This window comes from Podarcis raffonei, chromosome 2 (assembly GCF_027172205.1).
Source record: "Podarcis raffonei isolate rPodRaf1 chromosome 2, rPodRaf1.pri, whole genome shotgun sequence".
Lineage (NCBI taxonomy): Eukaryota > Metazoa > Chordata > Lepidosauria > Squamata > Lacertidae > Podarcis > Podarcis raffonei.
In genome coordinates this window covers 92550846-92571011 of record NC_070603.1, presented here as the reverse complement: position 1 = coordinate 92571011, position 20166 = coordinate 92550846, and the positions used below count along the sequence as shown (strand labels likewise).

Genomic DNA, 20166 nt, shown 5'->3' with positions numbered 1-20166 from the left:
GTGGACTACAACTCCCATCAGTTCTGACTACTTGTCACACTGGTTGGGGCGGATGGGAGTTTTAGTCCACAACATTTGGAGGATACCATGTGTCTAACCTTGCTCTATCGCAATCCTCTTGTCTTTTGCAAATTAGCACCTGTTCATTCACTGTTCCTGTCTAGTGGGTAAAATGGTCATATTTTTAATCAGAAGCATGCATGGCCATGTAGTGTGAATTCTACACTCTGCTTTATTTATATCCTGAAAATATGATGGGTAAAGTGTTGTGTGAATATTTGTAGAAAATTGGACCAATAGTGGATGGAAAGGACTCTCTTTTATTCAGAGACCAGTTAATATGCTCAGCATTGCCAAGTGCTTCTGCAATATCTTCTGCCCACCTGGTATAGCATGTGATGTAGCCTATGTTTAAAAATAGCATGCATCAATCCTGTCATAAGTGAGAGGCACTGTAAGTCTTCTACGATGCTCACACTGTAGAAGCTTTCTTTGGGGAGCCTTCAAATTAGGCCCCAGTTCTTTGATTCATGTTTTTGCAGTTTCAGTGGCGAGTGTCTATATGGGGAACCGTGGGAACACCAGATGTGTGGAGAGAAGCTTGAGCCACTGACTGGCTGCTCAAACAGGAAATGCAAGTTGACTGCTGGTTCTGTTTCTCTTGGTTGACAAATGTCTTAGGCAGCTTCCCAGAGCAATATACTAAGTGATTGTGCTGGAGGACAACTTAATGTTGAATCATACTTTAACCACATTCTCATTTCTTTGACCCAGCTTAGCTGCTTCCTCTCTTTTTGCTACTACCCACGCATTTATATTCTTATGTCTTATTCTATTTACTGAAATATAGCTTAATATCCTGAAAGTGATATGCAGACATCACTTTTGTTTTTAAGGCATTCAAAAGATGTGAGACATTGAAGCACATTATTACTGTAAACGCACATCCATTAAACAGGACACCTTTTTAAAATCCTGCTTTGTAAGGCTCTCTTAATTTGAATGCTCCTCATATTGAAGTGGTTCAGCAAGTAGGATTTTCAAAGACCGAGCTATTTAGGGCTTTGTAACCGTGAATAGGCAATGAGAATAACTTCATATTATTCTCCTGATGTAGGTTCGAAGCAGAAATCAATTTAGCTTTTGAAAGAAACGTGGCTTCTGAAGAAGTAAAGGTTTTAAAGCTGGCAAAGTGTGCAGTCCTAGTTAAAATTTTGCCGTGGCCTTGAACTTAATTGACAATCTTAGATAGTTCTTTCTCAGGGCACTACTGTTAACACAGGGACTGCCAATGAAGCTGAATGTTGGAAGATGTAGAGCAGACAAAAGAAAGTATTTCTTCACACAGCACATAGTAAGCTGTCTATGCTCCTCAACATTTTACAAATTTTCCTCAGAATTTATCTTGCAGCATTTACATTCCAAGTTGTGAATACCCTTATGTCTAGAGCATTTTGTATGGTTTTTGCTTAAGTGTTACAGTGGAAATGACAGTCACCTAGAAGAGAGGTGTTAAAGCACTAAAAGAAAAAAAGGGGGGAAACCCCCACAAAAACAGCACTGTATATTATACTGGGGTGCACTCTGCATTTTAAAATTGCAGTTGTTTATCTAGTGATTGCTTGTATCTCATGAGCAACAACAGCACAAGCAAATATTAAGCTTTAACTACCGTGCTGAAAAAGACAGGATAGGCTGTTTAACTCTAGACTTTAATATGTTCTTCTGTGTCTAAAAATATGTGGTAGCATTCTGAAGCCTTGTTTAAATGCCTTTAGGTCCCTTTTTCTGGCAGACCTTGCTTCCGTTCATGGTTTCTGAACATTTGTTCTTCCCATCTGAGAACCACTCTAATAATGCTGGTATAGTTGCATTTTCTATTATCCAGCTGTCTGATCTTTAGCACACACCACCCAAAAAATAAAAAATACCCACAATGAGGCCTGCTTCTTCCTGGCGTTTAGCTTTCACTTGCCTTATTTGGTAACGCTCTGCTCCTTGTTGCTTCTGGAAGGAACTGTTCTGCTAGTTTAGGGACTATTTTTCCACTTTCGTTTCCCTTCCTCCAAAGTTAAGGAGATTGTTTTCAGTAATAGGGAAATCTTCAGTGTTAATCAACTTGGATTATTGTGGATAGGAAATAGGCTTGGTGGGAGGTTGTTCTGTGTATATCTGTGTCATTGAATCTTTAAGCGTTTGAGAGAATTAAAAGTCCACTTAGTTCAATGTCTTCTTGCAGGGCACCCATGTCTGCCAATTCCTCTGAGAATGGCTTTCGGTGTTCTAAAAAGTGCTGGAATAGCTGAGTTGACGATATTGTGCCTCTTCTGTAATTTTGGAAAGGGAATGCTGTGGGCATGTTAAAGCATAAGGCATAGCTGGGTCAGGAGAACACTAAGGACATGTGTAGGCAAACAGTCCAGGTAAGAGCTAAAGGCTTGGATCAGACCAAGGCAGAAGAGAATTGGTGAGCAGGTGGGTCTTGGGGACCTGAGAAGGCCAACACTCCTGAATTTATGGGCTGGCTTTTAATTCTATGGTTCCCATCATTGTTGCTCCTTCCTCCCCCTGCCCTTCACAAGCATGCAAGTAGTGATGGGCCAAAGAGAGCAACACCCTCCACTCTCCTTGCCCCTCTCCTTTTGGGCAATGACATGGAAGCAGCCCACTTGGAGATGGGGCCCATTGCAGGCATCTTTCCCCAGGACCCTAGCGCCAATATGGAGCAGGTAGTGTGTTGGAGGCAATCATGGAGCCCTGAGTCGGAGCTGCTTACCAACTTGCCCAAAGTCTCTTTCTGTTTACATTCATAGGGGAAGTTAGAGCTATAGAGATTTTGGAAGCTTCAGTGGTCACAGGTGAGCTTTGTATTCCAAGATAGGTTGAGGCTGTGTGGGAACAATTAGACCACTCCCATGTTGCAGTTAGGCCCGTCTAGCAGACTTCCCAGAGGCCTCTTGATTGGCCATTCTGAGAACATATTAGTTGGAGAACACTATGCTGGATCAGGCTGAAGCCTATGTTCATTTTGCCACACATGGCTTTATTGCACTTAAAACTTTTGGGGTCGTACCTTTTAACAGGTACTTATCTTTCAATATTTGGAGCAATTCAGGTTTTGTTTGTTGACTTTTAAACTCAGATTACAAGAGGGTTGCCAAGTGAGAAACTTTCTCTGTTTCTTTTCGGAAGAAGTGGGAGACTGTTTCAAAGCCATGTCTCTAAAAATGTCTTGATGGAGAAATTCCATGCTATGTTACAATAATTTTTGATCCTCTGCCAAAAGATTGTAGTTGTTTAATGTAGACTGTCTTGGGCCTCCACTAAGGATTTGAAGGGCTCAGCGGGGCGGGAAGAAGGGAAGAGAAGGGTGAATTCCTCTGAGCTTGAGCAGTTGGGTCTTTCCCTAAAAGCATCTAAAATTAAACAGGAACTGTGCAACATTCAAAAAGCAGCTTTGAGCCATGTTATTCTACAGGTTTCAGAGATATGCAGAAGGGCACTATTGAGCAAAATAGGGAAGTTGTATTAACAAAATAGGGAAGTAGTACTACCAAAAAATTAGCAAGTATGCTTTGAAAATGATAGTTTAAAGCTGACTAGTTAAGTAGTAGTTTCAGGGATGTATTTTTTTAATCCTGTTTAAGTCTTAATATTAGGCAATGTACTTTATCAGCTTTATAAAATGACCAGTGGGCTTTGTTCATTTCTTGCAGATGTGGGGAAACAACAGATTTTGCCTGATCTTTCTTTCTTTCTTTCTTTCTTTCTTTCTTTCTTCTCTCTCTCTCTCTCTCTCTCTCTCTCTCCCCACACATACTCACTCTTGCATTTTTAGGCAAGAAATTCATGAAGGTGCTGATCATACAAACTAGCTCTTAAATGTTGGGGGTTGTGCATGTCACCTCACACAATCAAGAACTGCAGATAGAAGTTTGACAAACACTGTCCTTTTAAAACATGGTTATCTCCTCTATAACTTGCTTCGCTTTCTGAGACTCCCCTTTCTAACTATCTATCTGGTGAGTGTTAGAGAACGCCACATGCAGCTAGGTACTGTTTAAAGTAAAGGACCCCTGACAGTTAAGTCCAGTTGCAGACGACTCTGGGGTTGCGGCGCTCATCTCGCTTTACTGGCCGAGGAAGCCGACATTTGTCTGCAGACAGTTTTTCTGGGTCATGTGGCCAGCATGACTAAGCCACTTCTGGCAAAACCAGAGCAGCGCATGGAAGCGCCATTTACCTTCCCACCGGAGTGGTACCTATTTATCTACTTGCACTTTGACATGCTTTTGAACTGCTAGGTTGGCAGCAGCAGGGACCGAACGACGGGAGCTCACCCCGTCACAGGGATTTGAACTGCCAACCTTCCAATCGGCAAGCCCAAGAGGCTCAGTGGTTTAGACCACAGAGCCACCCACGTCCCAGGTACTATTTACCTTGCTGCTAAATATGAAAATACAGAGCAAAAAAATACTGCATTATTATTATTATTTTTGAAATCCCAGTTTGCTTTACCCATCTCCAACTTTTCTTCATTTCACTCAGTTATCTCTTGGGCCAAATACTAGATTGCATTAAAAAAAAAAGAATCTGATATTCTACAAGTAGAGTGCATCAGCTAGGCTCTGCTTTTTTTTGCAAACTGTTTCTAGGAGTTCCCAAAATGACACCCCCCCCCCGGAACTTCTGTAAACATTCACTTATTCATTTCCATTGACCTCACTTGCCTCCTTTCTCTCAAACATCCTCAAGGGCTCCCCTAACATTGCCATGTATCCAAATCTGATTGTGTGTGCAGTGCAGTGCATTGGGTTTGCTGCATGACCCTTCTTTGCATGAGCTGCAGAAAGAGACCATCAGAGAGAATAATGGTGCCAAACAGGATTGGATTTGGGGGGGGGGGAGTAGGGTAGATATTTGCATAAACTGGATTCTTTTTGGCGGGGGATGGGACAATAGCTGCTCCACCTAGTTTGCTAGCTTCAGACTGAGAACAAAATGGAGAATATTTGGGGCAGCTCTAATTCTGGTAACGAGGATTCAAAGCTACTGTCCTTTCTCTAGCTGGGAAGGAAGAGTTTGAGTATTCCCACTGTTCTGTCACCAGCTGATATATGCTAGTCAAGAGATTGCTGAATATGGTGCATTTGTTTCAAATGTGGCTTTCCTGTTTCTGCTCAGAAGTTTCTACACAGCCTAAATCTTCCCTGCTTCAAAAAGGGGGAAAGTCACAACTGAAATTTGCATACCCTTTGCCACTGCCAACGTTATGCATATTTTGTACTTGGTTAACTGTACCTGAATATAAAATACCTTGCAAGAATTACGGTTCTGGTTGAGCCTTTTGTGGCTGTCTGCATTTTTAATGCAAAGTTTCACACTACTACTGAAAGCAAATAAGGAGCGGGCAATGTTGTGGCTACCTTCTCCATTTATCAGTTATTTTCCCTGTGCCATGCCAATCTAGGAATGAAAACTTAGGACAAAACTAGTCGTGTCATTTGTCACATAGTTTTGTCATTGAATAGTCTTTTTAAAAAAGCAAATAAACTAGTATTTGAGGGGTTAGGGTTATGAATTTGGGTTCGTGAGGGAAAGAGACTAAATTGTTGTCCCTGGCTTGGCCTGGCTTGTCCTCCCACTGTTTTTTAAAAAGTCAACTACTTACAGGCAAACCAAATGACAATTTTCCTGCTTTCTTCAGATTTGCATTATCTGAAGCTTTTTAAAGAGCTACCCATTTATTAAAGCATGCATGCAGTCAATTGGAAATTGTGGCAGTCGGACCAGGGAAGTCTGTGAATATGAATCCCTTAATAGAGTGCTGTTTTTTGCTAGACCAGATATGCTTGAGATTCTGTTGCAAGAAAATATTGTTTCTTCCATGGGGATTTTCATGGTATCTCTGTTTAATATTGATATACACAGAGACAGGCAGAGATTTTGTTTCTGTCATAAGGATGGGGCAGGATGTTAGCATATATCCACACTGCAATCTCCTGCCTGCCAGTCACAGTTCTCCTTTTAATGATTCTATTTCCAATAATTTTGAAGAATATAAAACTTAAATATCTTGACTGGTGACTTCAGACTTGCAAATTTTATTTTTATTTTTTTTGAAAGGAGCTGTGAATTTAGTAATTTAGAATAATAGGAATTCAGGTTGATTCTATCGTGGAATGAGAACAGGTGGATTGGTATTTTCATAGGCGCTTAATATATGACCTGCATACTTAAATATATATTGTGAAAAGCATGTGTGACCAATATGAAAATGGAATTTTGCTTCTAAATGTCCTTCCTTCACATGCCTTTAAAAAAAAAAGTCACTTTGTAGGTACCGTATTTTTCCGTGTATAAGAGGTGGGGTTTTTTGCTTATTTTTTTTAGTCCAAAATAGGTGGCCGTCTTATACACGGGGGTCATCTTATACACAGAAAAATGCAGTCCAGCACTTCACCTGCCCGTTGTACTTCTGATTGGTGTCAGCCATCTTCATGCCCTGCTTGGCTCTGAATCCTTCTCCCGCTCCCTGTCGCTAGTTATCGCTCACCCATCTGCCCTGCCTTACCTCCCTCCCTCAGCGGCAGCACATTTGGGTGAATTTCCTAAAAAAAAGTCAACATGTTTGGGCGATCTCAGGTGTTTAAAATATTGATTTCTTAATTTAGAGTTCAAAAAAAAAGGGGGAAGTCTTATACATGGAAAAATACAGTAGTCTAATCCAGCTGGAGACAGTAACCACAATTCATTGCAGAGATATGCACATGCAATCCCGTTAAAATTAATGGAGCATTTTACATTGAAATAATGGATTATAAATATATTTTTAAATTAGCCAACACTCATAAGTTGACTAATGTTGTAAGTGTGAGTGAGGGTAAAGAACCAGATAATTTATTCATTAAAAAATTGAGGGTTTTATTTTATCATGCATTGGTGCAATAAGGCACAAGGAAATGCTAATCCTTATTTTATATTGTAAACAAATTTAGCATTTCAAACATTAATTTAACGTGTTTCAGCCCCTTTGATCATTTATTTATGTATTTATTTCCTCCTTTTTGCTCACATACATTTTTTTATATTTATAGCGTTAACTTTATATTATTGTGGGAAATAAGTAAACGGAATATAAGTGCATTTGGAGCTGTGTTGGCCTCTGAGAGATGCTTGCCCAGCCCTCTCTTAAGTGTGTTTGAAAGGAAATTCTAGAGTTTCTGGAAGTGGCTTGTTCCATCGTATTTAATAAAACGTTTCTAATATTGTACCTTTTGTACAATATTAGACTTCCCTGACAGTGTTGCTTACTGCCATTACTGCTACTACAGTACAACAATTTACCTGGATAGGGCTGCAAGTGGGCATGGCCGTGGCAAAAGTTGGGGCTGAGTGGACACACTGCCGGGAGTCCAAGATTGGCTCATCACTCACACTAGATTCAATCTCCTTGAGGCTGCCTCTGTTCCTCTGAAAGGCTCCCTTCAGCTTTCCCCTGAAGTCTTCCTTCTGGTCAGGTAACTTGAAGATCCCAGGAAAATATTGCAGTTGCCTCCTCTGAAGTCTTCCTGTGGCCAGCTGTTGGTGACTGCAGCTCTGGTCTGAGGCTATCCTAGAAAACTGTATCTGGAGACTTCCTGTCCTTTCTGGCTTCTCAGCTTGTGCCTCGGCGCTTCATTGACTAGCCCCTTTCCCTCTCAAACAGTGCTCTGCTTGCCCTTATAGTATTTCCAGTCAGATCCCTCTGGCCAGTCATTAGGTACTCCTTGGAATTGTGAATCTGTGGCAGCTAAGAACTGATGATTTATTTTATTTTTTTAAATAGAATCTCCACTGTCATAATATAAAAGCCAAGTTCTGGTGTTAATTGCCATCACAGAAAACCTTCCAAGTATGTAAAGACCTTTTTAAAAAACCCACAAACCAACAGCCTAGCTGTTTCTTGGAAAACTGCCAACTGATCCCCTATGCATTGCAGCTCTTCCTGGCTTTAGTCAGAAATCAACTGACAGTTTATCTCTTCATACAGTTCACTCTTTACCAGTGTTAAAATGTAACAACAGGGTTTTGTTATAAATATCCTCTCACATTGCAACCGTTTCTTCACATCCTTCTGGTAATTTAAATGCATGGTTTTGTTTTCTCTGTGTTATATTTATTCTTTGTATGGCATCCACTGATAAGCTATGAGCTATCAACGTGTCTCTTTCAATGCTGTAACTTTTTAAATGTCGAGCCTGAGGTGAATGAAGCACAAGTTAAGCTGCTATACACAAACACACACACACAGACACACACTAAAAACAATAACTGAAAAGTACATCCAGGTGGTGCTGTCGTTTTACTGTCAAATATCAGTTAAATCAGTTAAATATAGTCTGGTGCTTAAAACATGGGAAACCAGGTGTCAGGATAGCAAACTGGGGGGAAACAATTCGAAATTGCAACACTATCACAGAACTCACCCCTTTTTTCCCTGGGAGCACTCAGACAGAGAGGTTGTTGTGTTAGTTTTCCTTCTTATAATGCTAGCACTTCTGTCCTTGCTTCTAATGTCCGTTACACACTGCATCACCTGTTTCATTATGGAATTGTGGCTTTTTAAAACTGTGCCCAGTAGAGTCTCCCTCCCTTGGAACATGTGAGCAATAGGAATGGGTAGTGTCTCCCTCCCTTACTGCTTCTCAAAGTGGTGGGGAAAGGGCAAGAAAGCACGATACTCTCTCTACTGTGCAATCTGGAGAGAGGATGAGTAGGCAGGTGGAGGCAATAGCTGTCTTGGTCACACTTGCATCTTCTGGGCCCAACTCATGGCATTACCCAGAAGTTCTACTCCAGAAATGAGGAATATGTGGATCTCCAGGTGTTGCAAGACTACAACTCCCATAATTTCTGACCTTTGGCATTCTGGCTGAAATGGATGGGAATTCGAGTCAGTCAACTTCTGGAGGACCACAGGTTCCTTAGCTTGGTCTAAAATCTGTGCAAACTTAAATACGTTCCAGTTGGTTGGGAAATATTTTTGTCCCCTGATTCTTCAAGTTGCTGCATTATTACATTCCTGGAAGTACCATTTGCTGATTGCTAATGGCAAATGAATACATTTCTCTCTTGGGTAGAAATGAAGATTCTTTGTGGCTGGCATGTTGATTACAATTTGCAATACAAAAATACCAGCCTGAAGTGTACCTTCTGTGTTAGTCAAAGCTGTCAATCTCTGCAAATCATTTGGATGTAAATTCGAAACATTAGTGTCTGGAGAAAAACTCAGCTTGAAAGCTTAACCCCTCTTCCATTTCCTTCTTTTTAAAGTCAAATATTCTTGCTTTGTTTTGATTTATGGAATTGGGAAGGGGTTGTTGTTGTGATCATGGTCAATAAAATGGAAAATTCTATTCTTTTCTGCTCTTTATTTTGATCTAGAAGAATCTCAAGGTGGTTTACCTAAAATACAATGTACATCCTTCTATTCCTTGTTCCATACTGCACCCCACCCCCATAGCCAGTTCTCATTAGGCTGTTGCATGGATGCATGCTTCTTACTTCCTCCTCTGGCCCCTAGGACTGAAGTATTTTCATTGTCTAATGGCAGGATTATGTTTGGAGATCTTCTGTATCTAAAAGCCTGCAGATTATCTGCTAGGGTTCAAATCTAACTATTTAGCTGTGGCTCCCAAGATTTCCTGTTCTCATTTTGCCAAGTCTCTTTCTGAAATGAGTTTAGGATTGTAATTGTGTGGGTAGGATAGTAAAATAATTTTCAGTGATAAGATCCAGGTGACTTGTTGTTCTAGGTCCAAATGATTTGAGCCTTGAGCCATCAATGTATTTTTTCTGCTGAAGATTATTGGGACTGACTATCTGCAGAATAGGATAATAGGTTAGATTGGCTCATTTGTTGTCTTTTTCAATAACTTGATGTGGGATACCAAGATCCCTTGAAGTAAGTTTTCCCCCTTAATTTAGTAAGAGGCTTCAGATGATCCTATACTGCTTATTAAGCTGAAACAATACACAAGCCTTTTACTCATGCACAGAGCCCCGCCATGCAAGCTGTGATTAAATTTCTTAATTAACCATCGTTTCCTGTTTTGTCCGAACTGGGGGACTATGGTTAACTGCTCTAGGACAAACCAGGATATTAAGCCATATTTTGAAGTTGATTATGCAACTGCATATAACATTGCATTGTCTATTGCATTACATAATGAACAGCCTAAAGTTTTATTTCTGCATAATTGCAAAGAGGCACTTGGAACAGCTGTTCTATTTTTCACTTTTCTGGCAGCTAGAAGTTCTAATGGTTACTTGGAGCACTCAATTCTGAAAGAGCTTGATTTAATTTTTGCATTATCTGTTGCTTAGCAACTGATGAGGGGAAAATTTGTTCTGATCTAGGGAGAATCTCTTTTCCTTTTCTCTCCCCCTTTCCCAAGCAGTTATATCTAATTGTGGCTTCCCAAGTTGTTGGTGGAAATAGCATCTTGAACTTGCTAAAACACGTTCTATTTAAAAACCCTCACTGCTGAAACTTACAATACATTAATATATTTGCTTCATGCCACAAATACAAGCAGCAGTCAGTGATTGACATCCTAAACTCCATAAGCAGCCCTTAGAAGGTCACTTACCTGTTTCGCTACTTAAATGGTTAAATGTCACGTGCTTGCTCACTGGTGCTTATGGCAAAACAGAAGGAAGTCATAGGTATTAAATGTCCAGAACCTGTCTACAGTTGCCTTTCTCTCTCAGCTTGAAAAGCCTGATGGCATAGTCATGGGTCCTTTAAATTATAGCTGCTCGGAAGATTGGTACTGCTGTGAGGGATGACAAAGTAATCTTTACTTTGGATGTAGAGATGAAACTTTGCACATTAGTGGCGCTCACACATTCTATGGTGGAATGTTAAGCCAGTTGTAGAAGAGAGTATTGCAACTTGTATAAATCTCTGCGAGCAAACAACTATTACAACCTTTTTAGTATTTGTCTGTTGGCATAAGTAGATTTGGCCCATAATTCTTGTTTAGGTCCATTTATCCTATTTAAATACATTGCTTCAAAATGCAATTATTTTGGTGTTTCTTGCTTGACTAGATTTTGTTAGTTTTAGCCATAAGCTGTTTTAGCTGTAAGCTGCAACAAGAAAATGTCAGACCAAAGGAACCACTTAAACAATAAGTAAATCTAAGTGATCATGGAACCAAAGCATAAACAACAACGTTAAAATGTACACAGCAATTTGCTCGTAAAGAAGGAAGCTATTTTTGGTGTGTTTTTTTTTATTAAATAAAATAAAATAAAAGCTTCCATCTCAGCTTCTTTAAGCCACAAGAGGTTTGCCATTGTTTCACAGCTGCCAAGGCAAAAGTTTCCATAGTTTCGACTCCTGTCATTGTTTTCACTGACCAGGATAGATTATTCTTTCTGCTGGTCTGAATAACTTTCTTAATTTTTCAGTAGCTTATTCATTGCATTTTATGAGAGATAACCCAATCTCTCCACAGGAATTATGGAAATAGAAAACATATCAGGTGAGGGATATCAGATATCTGACAACATATCAGAGCCACCCTCTGGCCGCATTTTAGTTGCCTTCCATGATTTAGAATGTGACTTTTTGTATGCCCGAGGATTCCTTACACACTTTGCAATCTGGATTTTACAAGATGTATTCACAAAGGCCTTATTATTGGAAAGCCACAGACCCAGGACTGGATCTAGCATGTTTATAACCCTGCTGCAGCCCCATCACATGGTAGCTCCCCCATTTCCATACCTCCTGAAAAAGGCTACAGTGGAATTGTAGGGAACATTGTACCTCTACAAGTATGATGCTATAACTTAAACAACACATAGAATCATAGGCATGTATATCCTTTATTTGTCTGAAATTGTGGAGGAAACTCATTGAAAACGCAGAAGGCTTGGAACACTCCTTGGCATGAAATCTGATAGGGCTATTAATAGGTGGAATTAATTATTGCATATCAGGGTGCTTTTAATCCTGCCAATAAACAAAATCTCTGCCCAAAAATAATGTATTTGCGTTTGGATTCCAGTTTGTGTTCAGTGGCTACATTTCCTGAAAACAGTACGTAGAAGACACATATAGCTGAACCATATGAGCAACTTTGTGAAATCAAACATTTGAGTCAGAAAAAGATTTTATCTGCTTGCTTAGATTAAGTCTTGGAAGTCTAACTTCTACTGTGTATGAACTTTCATTCCTGCTAGGTAATATCTCAGTTTCAGCTCTCAACAAGAATTGAGGGGATTTCCCTTAGGTTAGGTGCTCGTAAAATAGACCTGCCAGATCTTATTCTGAAAACAAAATTGCATTAGTTGTACTGTCAAAAGGGTGAGTAAAATTAAATAGTTGTGCCTAGTGGTAGCCAGTTTGTCAAGTCCTGCTAGTGCAATAGGGCTTTGCCCCCTTCTCCTCCCTTCTTGCCCACCTAATAGGCTCTGGGAAGAACCCACAGATCGGCATGTGGGGCAAGAAAAAGGGAGATCATTCCATCAGACAAGCAGAAATGGTTGTACTGATGCAGCAGTTTCCTTAGTGCTACTTTAAAGTCCCCTATTTCAGTTCCATATAAGAGTAGGGCATAAAAGTTTGATTCCAGAATTATAAATGTCACAGCCTTCCTCTGAGTTTTCAAAAAATATTATATGAATCATCAATTTATCCTTTCAATAAAATAAAATAAAAATCAAGCCATATCTAGATGGACAAATCTAGATCTGTGTACTAGAGCTAAAGAGAATTAAACCTGGAAAGCACAAATTCTTTTATCACGTGCTTGATTGTATAGAAATCAACATACTATTTGTGCTTTGCAGATTTGAAGTCAAATATCACCATTCTGGTGTTTATAATAAATCATGGAATAATGAATTCTTCTGTTTTATACAGTGGCTTTCCTTTAAAAAAAAAATTCTTCCAAATGTCTCTCAAATATTTTAAATTGGTGTACGGTATTAAAACTAATAATAGTTGATAAAACTAATATCATGTAACTATGGCTAAACTATGGCTCTTTCTTATGTCTCTTTGTAGATTGCCTCTTTAAGTTATGTCCCATGAATCGCTATTCTGCACAGAAGCAGTTTTGGAAAGCTGCTAAGCCAGGAGCTAACAGCACAACTGACGCTGTATTGCTCAACAAGCTACATGTGAGTATGGTACTGATCTTGATCTTCATCTTATGCTACTTTTAGATTTCAACATCTTATGTTGCAGTACTTTTAGATAATCATTTTTACACACACAGACAGACAGGCATATATGTAAGACTGTTGCCATGCTGCAGTTCGTATGGCTGTCAACAGGCAGCCATGCCAACTCCTGCATGGTGAACGACACGCAGGTGAGCAGGCAATTAGTGCTGGTGGCAGGTTGCCTAGGCGAGCTGTTTAATTGAGTGGAGTATCACTTTACAGAGCGGTTAACTAAGCTACTCTGGGAAGCACCTCCGCTCTCCTTTAAAAGGGGGTGGGGGTTGTTGCGATCTGTGAGAGGAGGTGCTTGGGGCGAACTGCGAGGGGATGGGGAGGTGTGAAGGGTGAGGGGGGTCTTTGTTTAGGTGTGGACAAAGCTGGCTAGCAAAGAGGTAGGCAGGGGTCTTCTCAATACATGCTTTAATGTGAACAAATCAAACCCAGGTCAAATGGGGCGGGGGGAATCAGAGTTGATGATACTTTTTCTTAACATCTGCAATCAGCTACATGTATAAGAGAGTGTAAGAAACTAAGAGCATAGAAATGAGGGACATGGGCCTTGAATAGATTCTGCATGTGTAGGACGAGAAAGCTCCACAGGGAAACAATGCCTAGCCCCTTTTAGGTAGGGGAGAAGGTGTTTTCCCCAGACCTGAATCATTAAAAATGTGGTAGCAACTTGGCAAGGAAAGGCTGGGAAACCTCTTATTACACAGTAGTTTCTCATAACAAGCCTGTTGCTGAAAGTACTCATAGTTTAGACAGGTACCCGAGTCTGCTTTTTTAAAAAATTTAACTTTCCAGTTCTCATCTCTGCAGTAAGCAAATCTCTTACTACGAAAGTGTGGTGTGAGTAACAACATATAATTTTTGAAAATAAACTTCTCTACATGGGTAGGGAAGAAAACTGGAATAAGCTTTATGTCTATCTTACTTTGAAAATAAAGACTTAATAGTTGAAGTCAGATGCTTTTAAGTTCTTTTATTCCTGCAGTTTGTAGCTGGTTTTACATAAAGTACATAAAATACTTTATATGAAGTACATAAATACAAGGCAAAGGCTTACACTCAAGTTGAAATAGGAGCATATTTTAAACAAGTGATTATTTTATTATATTCCCAGTATAAAAAATTACTGGCCTTTTTTTTTTTTAAGGAAACCTATTTGAAATGTGAGTTTAACATGATAAACTACACACATGAGTATATAAAAAGAAAAGCATTTAGGAGGGATAGCAGAGTTTGTTTTTCAGGGGTAAATCTAAAGGAAAACATATTTACTGGTTCACAGCTGAAGCATGTGCCTGTAGACTGCAGACCTAGACACCACAATTTCCTGTAGCAGTAAAAGTTTAATTACGGCAGTTTTATTACAGCATGAAGCTTCATCACAATACATAATGCCATAATAAAATGAGTTAGCCTTCAAGATGCCAATGGGCTCTTCTGCTGTTTTTGCTGCAAACAGACTAATATGGTTAGAAGATGCCTAAGTGGTACCATGGTGTGTATTATTGCATGAATCTCTTGCCAGCATAGAAGCACACAAGCATCTTAGTGTGTGAGGACTGTTCATTGAGAATTCCTGGCGCAGTTTTTGCAGAACGTGAAAGCAGTTTCCTGTCTTACTGTTTTTGTGTCATGTGGGTTTGGAGTAATCTTTAAGGAAACGTTAAACTCCAATATTTAATCACTTGCATTTTTGGCTTGTGTGTCTACCAATGGAATTCAGCATCTTCTGTTGCAGATCAACCAATGCGAAGGGTCAGGTTATTTTAAGCTAATGCCATTTAAGGGATTTAGGAATCTGGGACGCTGAAGTTTTTGACCGGCATCAAAAATCAATGCTCCTTTTGGAAAGCTGACACCTAGTGGCCTTTTCATATAGTGCTTGGTTGAATTTGTTCTTCAGCATCAAAAGTTGGTCATTCCACGCGTGTGCCCCTTGTGTGTAAGCCATTCCAGTACTGTCATTTTGTGATGTTTTGAAAGTGCTGTGAAGTTTCCAAGAAGAACCGATGATGAAACATTTTGTGACTCCAGGACACTGATGGAGTTCACACATTACAACACTAAGCCAAACCATGGCTTAGCACAAACTAGCAGTTGTGTGTGTTCCTGGACCAAATATTGTGGCCGAAGTGCTCTTCCTCTGGTCCTGCTGCTCCCATACTACCCAGGGCTAACTAAGATGCCTTCCTGACCCAAGTCTGACTGAAATGGATCTAGATAAATATAATAGCTTTGCTACTAGTAGACAGTAACCCCATATTTTAGGTTTCTTGGTCTTGTGAATGCTTTTTTATTTAACACTTTTTGGATTCTGAGTATCAAGAGTTGTGGGACTCTATACCTCCATTTAACACCTTTCAAAAAATGTTCACTTCTTGAAAGAATGAAATGTAAGAAACACTTGAAGTATTCTCTTTCATTTTGATTTTTGTTGTTGTTTAAAGGATGGATTAGAGGAATATAATCGTTTGGGTTTATATCCCCCTTCTTGTCTAACCTTGTATGGTTGTTCCAAAATATCCTTCTTGGTGTTCTGCAATGTAAAGCCACTTCCAGCATGTTTTAATGGAAAGCTGACTAGCCTGTTTAGCAAGCACGTCAAAAAGGAATGTTTGTCTTAGGAGACATTCTGTGAAATACGAAAGATGACTTTTCTTCCACAGTGCAGGACTTCTTGTTCCTTTTGTAATGCACTGTAGGCCACTACTGTTCATGAGGGAACTGAACTAGCAACAAACCATCTAGATGTACATTTTAGATCCAAGCTTTCTGAAAGACTGTATTCCCTCATACGAACGTGCCTGGGTTTATATACTTGAGGGAGGCCTTTCTCTTAGTCCTGAGAAGGCCTTCTTCATGGCTGCTCCAAAACTTTAGAACTCCCTCCCTAGAGAAGTTAGACTGATTCCATCCTTGTACTGACTGCTTTTAATGAAAGGGCTGGTGTTGTGCTGTTTTTACTGTAATTATCGGTATGTTTTTTAATGAATCATGTATGTGTGTGTTTCAATTTTTGTTGTCGCCCCCATCCCCATTTTTAACTGTTCTTATTTGAGCTGTAAGCTACCTTGAGTCCCTGTCAGGGAGAAAGGTGGGATATAAATAAAACTACAACAGCACATATCACTTTAATTCATAATGTTGACTTTTATATATTTGTGTAGCTGTATTTTTGGGAAACTTGAGTCCTGATTTGGTTTTGAGGTGGTGGTGGGGTTTTTTTGGAAAATGTTTTAAAGTACAGTGGTACCTCGGGTTACATACGCTTCAGGTTACACACGCTTCAGGTTACAGACTCTGCTAACCCAGAAATAGTACCTCGGGTTAAGAATTTTGCTTCAGGCTGAAGAAGAAGAAGAGAAGAGTTTGGATTTGATATCCCGCTTTATCACTACCCGAAGGAGTCTCAAAGCGGCCAACATTCTCCTTTCCTTTCCTCCCCCACAACAAACACTCTGTGAGGTGAGTGGGGCTGAGAGACTTCAAAGAAGTGTGACTAGCCCAAGGTCATCCAGCAGCTGCATGTGGAGGAGTGGGGAAGCGAACCCAGTTCCCCAGATTACAAATCTACCGCTCTTAACCACTACACCACACTGGCTACACCACTGAGATCAGAAATCGTACTCCAGCGGCGCGGCAGCAGCAGGAGGCCCCATTAGCTAAAGTGGTGCTTCAGGTTAAGAACAGTTTCAGGTTAAGAACGGACCTCCGGAACGAATTAAGTACTTAACCCGAGTTACCACTGTATAAGTAAAGCTAGATGGTTTTAAAACTAGCATTCAGCAAGGGGCCGACCTTTTAGACTTCCACAGTATTTTTCCTCCCTAAAACTCTTGTTCTTTCCAAGCTTCACCACTGCCCTGCTCTCCAAGCAGTCTTCATAAAATACTTTGTTTGCTTGTTTTTTGTTTGTTTGTTTACCAAAGCAAGCAGCTGGTCACCCAGTTTCCCATCCTTGCTTATCAGCATTCTTTTTTTCTTTGTAGCATGCTGCAGATTTGGAGAAGAAGCAGAACGAGACCGAGAATAGGAAGTTGCTTGGCACGGTTATCCAATATGGCAATGTTATTCAGGTATGCTTCAGCTGTGTTTTAAGAAGTCTCCGTGAACCTGGCACCCATAATTCTATGCAGCTGTATATGCCACACAGACTGGCTTGAATTGACATGAAGTTGCATTGTTTCGCAAGTAGAGATGCACAAGCATCATAGCCTTTCTTCGACTCACAAGAGGTTGTGCTTTAGTGAGCACTTGTTGCCCTGTTTTGTCACAGCACTTTGGGCCTTGTACTTTTTATCCATATATATGTAGGCATTCTTCTAAGGGGTTAATGTGGTGCAGCACCTAGGGTGATGGGTTTGAATATGAGAGACGCAGGTTAGAATCCCAATGAGTACCATATTTTTCCATGTAGATTTTTCCATTAGACAATGTTTTTTATTATAAAAAAATGCTAAAAGCTTAACAACTCTGGGCAATCTCCCCCCATTTCCTTAATTTGGGGTCCCAAACAATAGGGGTTGGCTTATACACGGGGACATGTTATATACGGAAAAATATGGTATTTGGAGGGTGTTAGATTGGTTGCTAGCTTTTGTAGCCTAGGCATCTTTGTAGCCTTTAGCATCTTCCTAAAACTTCCTACAGGGACGCGGGTGGCGCTGTGGGTAAAAGCCTCAGCGCCTAGGGCTTGCCGATCGAAAGGTCGGCGGTTCGAATCCCCGCGGTGGGGTGCGCTCCCGTTGCTCAATCCCAGCGCCTGCCAACCTAGCAGTTTGAAAGCACCCCCGGGTGCAAGTAGATAAATAGGGACCGCTTACTAGCGGGAAGGTAAACGGCGTTTCCGTGTGCGGCTCTGGCTCGCCAGAGCAGCGATGTCACGCTGGCCACGTGACCCGGAAGTGCCTCCGGACAGCGCTGGCCCCCGGCCTCTTGAGTGAGATGGGCGCACAACCCTAGAGTCTGTCAAGACTGGCCTGTACGGGCAGGGGTACCTTTACCTTTACCTAAAACTTCCTACAAGGGTATATGCAGTAATAGCTGTAAGGTATTTATAAATATACTGAGTGAACATTTAATGCTTTTTATAGGACCCTATATAGCTCTTAATTATATTGGTATTCTACAGATTTTTACTCCATAGTGAGCAGTATTCCTTCAACTATGGAGAATTTTGGGTAGGAGGTTTCAACTTTTAGCTTGACCACTCTGTGTAAGAAATGTCTTGGGATAATTTTAAGGGGGCCTTAAAAACTGAATTGTCTTCTGCTTTCAACCACAGTATGAAGTACAGTATGTGAAAGCATTAAGGAACGAAAGGAATTTTCTCATCGTTCCGATGAAAACTTTGACTATTGTAGTTAGTGGGATGAAAGTTTTGTTTTGTTTTAATTGTGTTTGTGGTGCCCTTCCCCCTCTTTCCCCCTTTTTTTCTTTTTAACTTCTAGCTTTTGCACTTGAAAAGCAACAAATACTTGACGGTAAATAAGAGACTTCCAGCTCTGCTAGAGAAGAATGCTATGAGGGTGACTCTGGATGAGGCTGGCAATGAAGGCTCCTGGTTTTACATACAGCCATTCTACAAACTGCGTTCCATAGGAGATAGCGTAAGTTTACAGGATTGTCAGAGAAAACGGTGTGCGGTGCAATATATTGCAAAGCTGTTTCATCAGTAGCTTACTTTCTTGTGATTAATTAAATGCACAAGAGTTTGTACAGTATACATGTCTCTTTTTCCTGGACTGAAGAGAGTGGGAGGTGAATTGCTATGGCAACAAATGTTTTGGAAACAAGGGACATTTTTTAAAGACTGGAACAGTAGCCATCTAAATCTCCACTTACTTCAAATGGTTATGAAAACACTTAAGTTATTTTGTTGATGTATTCATTTGTTCTTAAGCTAAAATATAGCAATGCACCAAGCATTTAGCTTCCCCATCATAAAACGATTGGGAACTTTTTTTTTATTTACTTTCATTGCAGCAAAAACGGGGGGGAGGGGGCAAAGCATCCATGAAAGTTGTGTGCCAAAATTATCATTGGGTGACATCCTCTGTTGTCTGCCCATCTGCACAACAGAAATCTACTAGTGCAACTGGATTTCTTGTTCCCCCTTTCTCCCTCCAGCCCCCTGGGCACCCTCCAAAATCTGCTCCAAATAGTTTTCTAATCCTCTGGAGCATAATATGGAGGCACTTGTGTAGCTGCATGGGGAGAAGAGAGGAAGGAGAAACCCTGTTGGATCTTACCCATTCACTTTGAGGTGCCATGGTAGTCTCCATTAAGACTATTAAGAGCCATTAAGAGCCAGTGTGGTGTAGTGGTTAAGAGCGGTGGACTCGTAATCTGGGGAACCGGGTTCGCATCTGCGCTCCTCCACATGCAGCTGCTGGGTGACCTTGGGCTAGTCACACTTCTTTGAAGTCTCTCAGCCCCACTCACCTCACAGAGTGTTTGTTGTGGGGGAGGAAGGCAAAGGAGAATGTTAGCCGCTTTGAGACCCCTTCGGGTAGTGATAAAGCAGGATATCAAATCCAAACCCTTCTTCTCTTCTTCTTCTCCCATTGCTTTTTCTGTAACAGTTTAGCATGTCTGCCCCTCAGTTACATGGGGCTAGTATTGTTCATTTCTTTAAAAGTTGTATATATCCCTTTCAGTAGAGCTGAATATGTAATAGCTTGTTTGTGCATTTTAAGAATGAAAAAGTATGTTAAAATGCATTTCAAAGCCTGCGGAAATAAAAATCCATTTGCCTCTAACAATATGTGTCAGATATACTTCTCTAGGGAAGGAAATCGACCTACAGTGCCTTCCCTGAGAATGTGCACCCTCTGATCACTGCACACCTTATCTCAGGCAGGTTGGCAGTGGTAGGCATTCTTTAAGAACCTGCATCCTAAGTGATATATTATCCTAAGTGATATATTGAAT

General features: G+C 40.5%; 1 protein-coding gene across 8 annotated transcripts in view; it reads left to right on the top strand.

The window, feature by feature from the left end:
* Positions 1-20166, top strand: part of ITPR1 (inositol 1,4,5-trisphosphate receptor type 1) — a 213411-nt gene that overhangs the window by 51696 nt on the left and 141549 nt on the right. For all 8 annotated transcript variants that reach the window (XM_053378134.1, XM_053378132.1, XM_053378129.1 and 5 more), the window contains 3 exons: positions 13064-13179; positions 17223-17309; positions 18684-18842. In XM_053378134.1, coding sequence (XP_053234109.1) covers positions 13064-13179; positions 17223-17309; positions 18684-18842 — 362 coding nt within the window. The remainder of the gene's footprint in view (positions 1-13063; positions 13180-17222; positions 17310-18683; positions 18843-20166) is intronic.